We start from the raw sequence: 12,552 nt of genomic DNA on the forward strand, positions 1-12,552 counted from the left end.
TGCAAAGACCGCGCGCCATTTTCAGCCCGCTGGAAATCATGGTAATGATACGAGCCTCCGCCGATATGTAGAGCGTAGATTAAACAGAAGGACTCCCGGCGACTGTGCGGCAAATAATTCTGCTTCCTGTTTGACGCAACATCTATGTATAGCGAGGCCCCGACACGCCGAAGCCGGGTTTCCGATGACGTCGGAACGTTCACCAGATTATTAATTACTTTTATCTAGGATTGGTGGTCGACTGCTTTTCTTTGGAGAATTGATCGCGGACAGCGGACGCACGTTCTCTTTCGTGCGTTCTTTTCAATACCTTACACGCGAGTGTTGGAATGCCGGACCAGTTGGGGCAAGTTTATTATTATTATTATTTTTTAAATTCTCCATGAGTTTCCTTCAGTTTGTAAACAAGAACGGACGATTCGGAAAGAGAGGCTTATTGTTTTGTTATTTTATTCGGGTTTCTAAATCGGGAAATAATTTTTGCACGCAGGGATTTTCCTTCAGCTTGTGAACAAAAATGGACGATTTGGAAAGAGAGGCTTATTATTTGATTATTTTATTCGGGTTTCTAAATCTGAAAATAATTTTTGCACGCAGGGATTTTCCTTCAGCTTGTAAACAAGAATGGACGATTTGGAAAGAGAGGCTTATTATTCAGTTATTTTATTCGAGCTTCTAAATCTGAAAATAATTTTTGAACGCAGGGATTTTCCTTCAGCTTGTAAACAAGAATGGACGATTTGGAAAGAGAGGCTTATTATTCAGTTATTTTATTCGGGCTTCTAAATCTGAAAATAATTTTTGAACGCAGGAATTTTCCTTCAGCTTGTAAACAAGAATGGATGATTCGGAAAGAGAGGCTTATTATTCGGTTATTTTATTCGGGCTTCTAAATCTGAAAAGAATTTTTGAACGCAGGAATTTTCCTTCAGCTTGTAAACAAGAATGGATGATTCGGAAAGAGAGGCTTATTATTCGGTTATTTTATTCGGGCTTCTAAATCTGAAAAGAATTTTTGCACGCAGGGATTTTCCTTCAGCTTGTAAACAAGAATGCACGATTCGGAAAGAGAGGCTTATTGTTTTGTTATTTTATTCGGGCTTCTAAATCGGAAAATAATTTTTGAACGCAGGGATTTTCCTTCAGCTTGTAAACAAGAATGGACGATTTGGAAAGAGAGGCTTATTATCCAGTTATTTTATTCGGGCTTCTAAATCTGAAAAGAATTTTTGCACGCAGGGATTTTCAGCAGCTTGTAAACAAAAATGGATGATTCGGAAAGAGAGGCTTATTATTCAGTTATTTTATTCGGGTTTCTAAATCTGAAAATAATTTTTGAACGCAGGGATTTTTCTTCAGCTTGTGAACAAAAATGGACGATTCGGAAAGAGAGGCTTATTATTCAGTTATTTTATTCGGGCTTCTAAATCTGAAAATAATTTTTGCACGCAGGGAGTTTCCTTCAGCTTATAAACAAGAATGCACGATTCGGAAAGAGAGGCTTATTGTTTTGTTATTTTATTCGGGCTTCTAAATCTGAAAATAATTTTTGAACGCAGGGATTTTCCTTCAGTTTGTGAACAAAAATGGACGATTCGGAAAGAGAGGCTTATTGTTTTGTTATTTTATTCGGGTTTCTAAATCGGATAATAATTTTTGAACGCAGGGATTTTCCTTCAGCTTGTGAAAAAAAATAGTCGATTCGGAAAGAAAGGCTTATTATTCCGTTATTTGATTCAGGCTTCCAAATCTGAAAATAATTTCTGAATGAATTACGAATTTTGACGAATTGCGAACGGAACGGAGATGTAATTAAGCACGCGCATGTATTCTCGTTAAGGTTCTCGTTGAATTTGCTTTCGCATCGTGCACCGACGTGATCGACGGAAAATGAAGAAAAAGAAAAAGAAACTTCGCGAAACTTTATGCGTATCGTAGCAGAGGAATGACTTCGTTTCGTGACTGGCGATTCCTCCGCGAGGATTCGGAATGCCTCGCGGTGAAACAGAAGCCGAGAAATCGGCATATATTACGATAATGTGCCGGACTTTTTTTTTAAATGTTATTACTGAAGGCGCTGAAACGATGAAAGCGTGGTATAATTTCTAATGTAGAAACTTCGAACGCGAATGCCGCCTCGTGCGCCGAGTCGCCTGCATCTTCTGCGAGGTGCAAATGCGTACGGTAAATTCTTCCTAATCGACGCTCAGATTTGTACGCGATCCGGGAATCTTTGAAGAGGATGATTTCGAAAGAGACAATTTGGGAAGAGGAGACGCGAATATTCGAGCACCTTGTTTTTATCGTTGACAATCGGCAACCATAAGAGCGAGCCTCGAGGCTCGAATAATCGTATTCTCTTCTTCCTAAATTGTTCTTTTTTTTTTTGTTTGAAAACTGAACGAAAATTGGAGAGAATTACGTTCGAATCTGTGTGCATGCGCGAATTATTCTACAAGAATAATGCTAAACACAATCGGCAACTATAAAAGCTAGCCTCGAGGCTCGAATAATCGTATTCTCCTCTTCCCGAATTGTCCACTTTTTGGTTTGGAAGCTGAAGGTTATGTCAAAGTTATGTCAAGGTTAAATTAAAGGTTAAAAATTATTATTGACAATCGGCAACTATAAAAGCGAGGCTCGAGGCTCGAATAATCGTATTCTCCTCTTCCCGAATTGTCCACTTTTTGGTTTGGAAGCTGAAGGTTATGTCAAAGTTATGTCAAGGTTAAATTAAAGGTTAAAAATTATTATTGACAATCGGCAACTATAAAAGCGAGCCTCGAGGCTCGAATAATCGTATTCTCCTTTTCCCGAATTGTCCACTTTTTGGTTTGGAAGCTGAAGGTTATGTCAAAGTTATGTCAAGGTTAAATTAAAGGTTAAAAATTATTATTGACAATCGGCAACTATAAAAGCGAGGCTCGAGGCTCGAATAATCGTATTCTCCTCTTCCCGAATTGTCCACTTTTTGGTTTGGAAGCTGAAGGTTATGTCAAAGTTATGTCAAGGTTAAATTAAAGGTTAAAAATTATTATTGACAATCGGCAACTATAAAAGCGAGCCTCGAGGCTCGAATAATCGTATTCTCCTTTTCCCGAATTGTCCACTTTTTGGTTTGGAAGCTGAAGGTTATGTCAAAGTTATGTCAAGGTTAAATTAAAGGTTAAAAATTATTATTGACAATCGGCAACTATAAAAGCGAGGCTCGAGGCTCGAATAATCGTATTCTCCTCTTCCCGAATTGTCCACTTTTTGGTTTGGAAGCTGAAGGTTATGTCAAAGTTATGTCAAGGTTAAATTAAAGGTTAAAAATTATTATTGACAATCGGCAACTATAAAAGCGAGCCTCGAGGCTCGAATAATCGTATTCTCCTTTTCCCGAATTGTCCACTTTTTGGTTTGGAAGCTGAAGGTTATGTCAAAGTTATGTCAAGGTTAAATTAAAGGTTAAAAATTATTATTGACAATCGGCAACTATAAAAGCGAGGCTCGAGGCTCGAATAATCGTATTCTCCTCTTCCCGAATTGTCCACTTTTTGGTTTGGAAGCTGAAGGTTATGTCAAAGTTATGTCAAGGTTAAATTAAAGGTTAAAAATTATTGTCGACAATCGGCAACTATAAAAGCGAGCCTCGAGGCTCGAATAATCGTATTCTCCTTTTCCCGAATTGTCCACTTTTTGGTTTGGAAGCTGAAGGTTATGTCAAATTTATGTCAAGGTTAAATTAAAGGTTAAAAATTATTATTGACAATCGGCAACTATAAAAGCGTGACTCGAGGCTCGAATAATCGTATTCTCCTCTTCCCGAATTGTCCATTTGTTTGTTTGAAAGCTGAAGTAAAATCGGAGAGAATTATATTCGAATCTGTATACACGCGCGAATTATTCTACAAGAATGATGCTAAACACAAAGAATTTTAATTTCAGCTCGCGAGAGTCACCGATTTAAAATGAATACAGACAATGACTTCATTGACGCTTTTAAGAACGATTATGTGCTAGAACGTGCGCGAGAAGATTTCGATACCACGTTCCAGGCGCGAAACTTGCAATTCAATCATCATTTGTAATCTATATTTAAATAAAACTGTGCAAACACGTTGGCGAAGCATTAATAATAATGAAATATAGTCCGCATTACTATAAACATGTTCGAAGTCGTTCCTGTCCTACGTCATCGCTCCGCGTCATCATCCCATGTCGCCGAACCTGATTCATTGGCCAGCCAAACAATTTCCTGAACTTTGATTCCGTCTTTCGAAAGAGATAATGGATTACACCCTTTCTTGGCTAAGTGGATTCTGATGTACCCTGTGTTTCGTCTTCGAGCAACAATATCTTCGCACGCTTTCCGGAATGAAGCTTTCCAAGATACTTTACGATCAACCAATTTTTTACAGACCGTATACGCGATAAAACAATCCCTCTAACAAAATATTCGAATTCCAAAAAGGTTATTCTCGTTGAAAAGAATTCGAAAAAAATCCCCTCGAAAAATGTTCAAATTCCAAAAAGGTTAAACTCGCTCGATTCAATTCCAAAAAGGTTATTCTATTTCCAAAGGCGTAATACTTTCGAATGCTTTCGAATACGTCTACTTCGCGATACGAACAATCGTAAATTAAAAAATCAGCGTTAAAATCTAGTGTTAAAAAACCGTCTCCCATAGCTCTCAGTAACCTATATGCATATTGAAAAAAAATGAGATCTACAAAAGGCATATTTTAAATTCTCGTTATAGACTCAGATAAAAAAAGGTTAAAAAAGCAAGGCTATTTAATTCTTCCTTCCATCCTAACTAATAGAAAAATTAAAAATAAAAGCTTTTTAGCCACCGTCTAACAGACCAGTCCCTCCGTCATCTAAAAAATCACCGTCGAGTCATTCAGTTCACTTTTAAAGCAATCGCCGCGTTTCAAAAGGCGTACGAACACCGTAAAAGGCGCGGGCCACCGTAAAAACGAACGTTTCCGTTAACATACCGACCGCAGCCGCGCCAAAGCAATGCCCAGCAAAACGCACGAACTTCGAAAGATCGCTCGGAACTTTCCAAATCCCGAATTTTTCCTCGATCGATCCGAATCGCGTTAATCGCGGATCGTCGCAGAGCGCGCGCGCGCGCGTGCACCGCGGTGCATTGTTAAACTAGACAGAGAAAGTGAAGCGGTAACAGTACAAACCATTAGCCCGTAGATCCTCGTGCGTGGGTTGGAAATGGGAGTGATGTTGCAGCTGGAACCCGTAGGCCGGAAGCCACGGATTCGGCCCGTTCACCAGATCCATGTCGCCGGAATCGCCCAAGGTCGGCGGCTCCTCGTCCTCCTCGGCCGCGGCATCGATCATCGGCGACGACGGCAGCCCGACGATCGTGGCCGTGCTCGTGTTCGCAGACGTCGTCGTCGTCGTCGTCGTCGTCGTCGACGAGCGCACCTCCTCCTTCGTGCTCATCTCCAGCTGCAGGGGACAGCAACGTGGCCAGCTGTGTTCGGTGACTCCCAATCATTAACCGCTTCGCCGAGCTGTGAACGTGCTTTCCGTTTTTCCTCCGGGGCCCTCATACTCCGCTTCTTTCCTCTGGTTCGTCGCTCCGTGCCCGTTACCCTCCTTCCGGTTTCTTTCTCTGCAACAACGACCACGAAATCTTCGACACGAGCTCGCACACGTTCGCGTCCACCGACCTCCGCCGGTTCGCCCTTGAGCAAAACGAGGCTCCGATTTTTTGGCAACCGGGCCGCGAAGCTCGTCTTTCGATAATTTATTCGTTCAACAAGAGTCTAGCCGGCGTTGATCGCTCGCGATTTATTATCGAACGCACGCGTCGACTATTCGCGGACGATTCGCGCTAATTTGGCGCGTATCTCTGTTGCGATCAGTTTGCATTAAATAAAAGTAAGATGTCGCTATTTTTGTTTAATATATCTGTGGACGATCATTTCATTCGTAACAGATTTATGGTGCGATGTTGATGTTAAATATGTAGTGAAAAATATCTTTCTCGCGATGAAGTTAAGAAAAGATACGAAGTAAATTGTTTAATCTTTTCTTTTTAATGTTCTTTATTTTCTAATGATTCGTTGTAACTGTAATGCACAAGCTTAGACAGAAAGCAGAAGGCAAGAGAACATATTAAATGTCATATATAATAATTTTTCTCTTTTAACTTCGTTCTTTCTTTAAAGAAATTTATACGGTTTTAAAAGTAAGATATCTCTATTTTTTTATTTCATACATTTATAGGAATCTGGACGCTAATTTCATTCGTAACAGATTTATGGAGTAATGTTGATGTTAAATAAACATTGAAAAATATCTTTTTCGCGATGAAGTTAAGAAAAAATACAAAGTAAACTGTTTAAACTTTCTTTTTAAGGTTCTTTATTTTCTAATAATTCGTTGTAACTGTAATGCACAAGCTTAGACAGAAAAAGAGAAGGCAAGAGAATATATTAAATGTCTCATAAGAATTTTTCTTTTTTAACTTCTTTCTTTAAAGAAATTTATACGGTTTTAAAAGCAAGATATCTCTCTTTTTATTTCATATATTTATAGAAATCTGTACGCTAATTTCATTCGTATTCATTGACAGAGCAATGCTGGTGTTAAATAAATATTGAAAAATATCTTTTTCAAGTTGCAATGAAATTAAGAAAAAATACAAGATAAACTATTCGAACATTTCTTTTCAATATTGCTTATCTTCTAACAGTTCGTTATAACTATAATGACACTAGTTTAGACAGAAAGAAAAGAAGGCAAGACAATATGTGAAATGTCACAATAATTTTTCTTTTTGAACTGTTCTCCTTCTTTAGAGAAATTTATATGATTTTGAAACGTTTAACCCTTTGCACTCTATGAAGCTATTTCAACTGTAAAGCTAAAATAATTTTTCTGACTTGTAGCATTTTTATTTTATACGACAATGCGCGTTTCATACATACGAAATCCAGTCTTGTAACTTACACGACAGTTGTGTTACGCGGTTTCAACAATTTTAAAAAAATCTAAACTTTGTTATGTTGATAGAAAAAAAAATATACATATATATATATATATATATATATATATATATATATATATATATATATGTCTGTTGATATAAAAAATCATCTTAGAACACGACAACAACAAATTCGGTGCCTCAGAGTCACCAGCCGAGCGCAAAGGGTTAAACATGCGGCGACCGTCAAATTCGAGTTCGACGCTACGCGACAAATTATGTATGTATGCATGTATATATACGTTTAAACGAGTTTCTCGCTAATCGTCCGTTTTAATAGTTTTCCGTGTACGTTCAAGTTTCGCATTATTCAATAACGATTGCAAGCGATTGGGTCGCATGTGCACGACGCACGAGACAGTTGACGCGTTAAGTTTGTAATCTCTGTCACGTGGAAGAGGCTGCCTGGGAAAGAGCATGAGGACACGGGAAGGGACACGCATAAGTCATAAATTAGGGTCGTCGTGGCAGCGACGTCGTCTATCAAAAACATAATGGGAATAGGACCTCTCAATCGTTGTTGGATGCGTACACTCCGGTCCAGAAGTATATTAGAACAATCTAAAGATATTCGTAAAGAGAGTTTCATCGATATTCGGTAGATGAAATGAAAAATCATCAAATTTTACAAAATTTATGAGTACAGAAACAGCAATAAAATGCATTAAATCGACAGTCTACTTTTTCATTTTATTCCTTAGAGCAGGGGTGTCAAACTCGCGGCCCAAGATGAACACTTTTGATGTCAAGTATCAGGACGTAAACAATAATTTAACTTTATTATTTATTATTTATTATTTATTATTTATTATTTATTATTTATTATTTATTATTTATTATTTATTATTTATTATTTATTATTTATTATTTATTATTTATTATTTATTTATTACAATGTACTAGTCAAAATAAAAATATTTGTTTCTATGAAGATTGATTTTTTTTTGCGGCCCACCTAAAGTTAAGCATTGTTTATTTGGCCCAAAGTTAGCTTTTGAGTTTGACAGCCCTGCCTTAGAGCATGTAGAACCAAATTTAGATTGTCGTTTCGGAGATGAATTGAAGAACAATTGGGACTGACAATCGGGCAGATGGGACTGAAATTGTAGAAAACGCGCGAGACCGTTCTAGTTGCAATTGCGAGATGAGGAAAGTGTGGCTCGATCGGATAAGGAATTTCAACACGGCAGAATAATCGCGGTGATTGTAATCGAATAAAAATCGTCGCTTTGTTCGATCGTATTGAACGCGATCCACGTACACGGCGCGCTAAAAGCTTCAATGAAGCGAACGATTTTGCGCGTCGATATGAATGCGTGAAAATAGAGGTAAAAAGGACGACTGACGCTTCACTATAATTAGCAGCCGAGGCAGCTGTATACAGAGTGTCCTGGGAAGAGATCGCCGAGGTTCTTCTCCGATCGACTTGGCAAGTTAATCCGAGCGAAAGTTATCATTTATAACAACCGTATAATCTCTGTTCGATAAAGTTATTGTACGAACGATTTGTTTGTAGCAACGTGAAATACTATGGCCCAAAAAATTGCTTTCTACATGCTGTAAATTCTCCCCAATTGACCCTCAGCTTGCACACGAAAATGGACAATTTGGAAAGAGCAGATACGATTATTATTTATTTATTATTTATAGTATTAACGTAGTATTTATATATTATTATTGATTTATAATGTGTAGCATTAATATAGCATTTATATATTAATATTTATTTATAATGTATAGCATACATGTATTAATATTTATTTACAATGTATAGCATTAATATAGCATTTATATATTATTATTTATTTATAATATATAGCATTAATATAGCATTTATATATTATTATTTATTTATAATATATAGCATTAATATAGCATTTATATATTATTATTTATTTATAATGTATAGCATTAATATAGCATTTATATATTATTATTTATTTATAATGTATAGCATTAATATAGCATTTATATATTAATATTTATTTACAATGTATAGCATTAATATAGAATTTATATATTATTATTTATTTACAATGTATAGCATTAATATAGCATTTATATATTATTATTTATTTATAATATATAGCATTAATATAGCATTTATATATTATTATTTATTTATAATATATAGCATTAATATAGCATTTATATATTATTATTTATTTATAATGTATAGCATTAATATAGCATTTATATATTATTATTTATTTATAATGTATAGCATTAATATAGCATTTATATATTAATATTTATTTACAATGTATAGCATTAATATAGAATTTATATATTATTATTTATTTACAATGTATAGCATTAATATAGCATTTATATATTATTATTTATAGTATTAATATATTATTTACATATTATTAATTATATTTATCATCTATAGTATTAATATATTATTTACATATTATTAATTATATTTATTATCTATAGTTACCGATTGTCAGTGATTATAAAAACCGAGGCGCAAGGCTCGAATGATCGTAGCTCAGTTCATTCTTGTTTATAAAACTGAAAGACGATTAGGGAGAATTTACTGTAGCCGAGTCGGCGAGCAACAAGCCTTCCGTCTAAATCACGGCGGAATCACGAAACGTTGCTCCGTCCCACCGAATATAATACAAATAAAGAGGGAACGCGGTGGCCGGTCGGTCGAGTGCGTGACGAGGCCGGATACTCTTATGACCGTATGTAAATGTGTCCAGGGTTCATGACATTCGACGGGGCCCCGAGGAATCAAGTACCGTAACAAATATTCATTCACACGGTTTCCACGTCGATCGAGAAAGGGCTTCGATCCCACGGGAATATTCGTCGACGTTCGTCGAACCTCTTTTTTTAGTTTAGTTCAACGACTTTCCTTCTTTCCCTTTTCTCATTTTTCCATTTTTTTTCTATTTCTTTCCCCGAACTCCTCCGACCGGATACCAGAAAACCGTGCCCGGCCCCTTTTGCTCGCTGACGGAAAACGAAGGCGAGAACGGGTTGGAAAAGGAAGCTATCGAGGAATTATGTAACAAAGGAGACGCACGGTCCGTGGACGTTGCGTGCGCGGAATCGAAATGTTCGCGCGAACACTTTTGTCAGGGGTTTATGAACCGTGGCGAGGTTCGCGGAACTTTCATTGGCTTGCGCGCGGATTCCGCGGCCCCCGATTGGCTACGAGGTATGCAATATCGCGGGGAAATTAACCGGCCGTTTCATGGGTGAAATTTAACGCCCGCAGGGAAATAACCGATCCACTCCGCTTACCGATTTATCGCTTTCGCTGCGACAAAGAATCAACGCTGAACCTGCCGAGCGATAAAATTAAAAAGCTCGTCTTGCTTTTTAGAAGAATGATAAGATCGAATTTATTTAGCCTTTACGTTATTTTATTCAATCTAATTATAATTGATATGATGTTATAAACGAGAAACCTTTTTAAATTTCATCTGGGTACATTTAATATATTATTATTATATTTATTTATTATAACATATTTATATTATAATATAATATATAATATAATATATATATAATATATTTATTTATTTTATTATTATATTTAATATAATATATAATTATGTTAACGCACACCTGGAAAAGTTAAGAGATTCCTGAGGTGATTTGAAGCAACTTTTTCCTTTACAAAAATTTTCTACGAGGCATCGTTAACGAGTTATTAACGAAAAACAGTGACCAATGAGCGGCGAGCTCGGCTGGCGCGAGGCGACCGAGCCAACCAGCGCACGGAGCCCAGTTCCGCTCATTGGCGCAGCCGCCTCGCGCCAACTGATCTCGCCTCTCATTGGTCACTGTTTTTCGTTAATAACTCGTGAACGAAGCCGCGGATCGCATTTTCGCTAAGGAAAAAGTTGCTTGGAATGACCTCAGGAATCGCCCCTTTCCGTGTATTAACATAATTATGGGACATAGACGGTCTGTATAGCTAGCATAATCCGGATCTGCAACATCAGCTTAGTTCGACGACGGAGTCTGACGTTGACTCGTTAGTGACCGGACGCAACTCGATGTGCGTAAAGTTAATTATTTTTTAATTGACCGGAAATTAAAACTGTCTGTCTACCTAGATGTCATTTAACCCTCGCACGCGCTCCTCGGAAGCAAGATCATAACTTCGTTCATTTGCGCTTCGAAGCGTCTGTTAGACGTTTTATAACGTTTATACTTATCAATTTCGATGAAATTAAAATTTCATTTTTTTCGAGGCAATCGGCAAGAACTCGAACGTTCGACGATAGGCACTAAAGAAAAACATACGATTTATTATTACGGTAAACGGAGAGCAGCAGAAGTTAAATAAAAATGTAATTCTCCTTTCAATGATTTTAACGAGTTCAAATAATGCGTCAGCACTCGCCTAACCGTTTCTGCGATGAACGTAGAAAATCCGCGGTATCATTACAGCTCGTTAATAGAACAAACTGCAAAAGATAGGAGATTGGAGACTTAATAAAACAGGCAAAATACACAATTAAAACTTGAACACTAATAATGCCAACGTCGTAATTAGACAGCGGATCTTTGTGCAAAATAAAAATTGCCTGGGAGCCAAATGCGATCTTGTTTCCCTCTGAAATCATTTCGATAATTTTCGAGAAGCTGTAATTAACGTATCAATATATTTAATTTCTTTTAATTTGTTCACCGTTCCATACATTCTGCATATTTTTCCCATAAATGCGCAGACCAGTCAGTCGTAACAAACCGTCGAAAATTTAATGTACCACGTTCGAACAACAATTTTTATTGCCATTGCAAAATTGTTCGTCCAACATTTTATTTATTCCTCGCCGAATTACAGTGCTTCGAAAACAGAGAAATAGTGATCGAACGAGCGACATACATATGAGCCGCTTATTCTGAAAGTGGCGTAAGTCACTTTGTTTTTAAGTCGATAAATTTAAGGGTTTGCGTTTTAACACGTTTAAAAATATGGATGCTAACTTTCGAGAAGATTTACTTGTATTTGTTATCTCAGGATACATCAGTATAAATAATTTAAAAATATGGATGCTAACTTTCGAGAAGATTTGCTTGTATTTGTTATCTCAGGATACTGATATTTTTCTCGGTATAAATAATTTCGTATGAACATTAAAAAATCACCGCTTTTCATTACGGCAAAGTGACTTATGCCACTTTCAAAATAAACGGCTCATATTTCGAAATAAAATACCGTCGGGATTTTCCTCGCTGCGTTAGTTAAGAATAAAAAAAAAAGAACATTATCGCGCGGGAAACCAGCGACCGTTCGCAGACGCAAGGAGTCCGATGACGCAATTCCGGCGGTTTCGAATAAATAACGCGGTGCGGGGCGAGCACCGCGAAATTATTTATCTCCGTTGGCAGCGCGGAATAGGCCAACTGTTGCGAGGGAACAAGGCGCGCACCCGTTACATGAAACGGCCGAACGTGTTCGCTATGGTTGTAACGGTACTCTATTAACTTCATTTTCGAATTCCACTACCGAGCTGCGCGTGCGTCCGCGGCATTCCCGATTCGGTGAATTATTTGCATTCATCCGGCGAGATCCA

At 37.2% G+C, this 12,552-nt stretch overlaps 1 protein-coding gene across 8 annotated transcripts in view; it reads right to left on the reverse strand.

The window, feature by feature from the left end:
* Positions 1–12,552, reverse strand: part of LOC117218047 (uncharacterized) — a 170,284-nt gene that overhangs the window by 147,969 nt on the left and 9,763 nt on the right. For all 8 annotated transcript variants that reach the window (XM_033466076.2, XM_033466080.2, XM_033466079.2 and 5 more), the window contains exon 2: positions 5,184–5,623. In XM_033466076.2, the coding sequence (XP_033321967.2) occupies positions 5,184–5,451 (268 nt within the window). In that variant the 5' untranslated portion in view covers positions 5,452–5,623. The remainder of the gene's footprint in view (positions 1–5,183; positions 5,624–12,552) is intronic.

This window comes from Megalopta genalis, chromosome 1, assembly GCF_051020955.1.
Source record: "Megalopta genalis isolate 19385.01 chromosome 1, iyMegGena1_principal, whole genome shotgun sequence".
NCBI classification, from domain to species: Eukaryota; Metazoa; Arthropoda; class Insecta; order Hymenoptera; family Halictidae; genus Megalopta; species Megalopta genalis.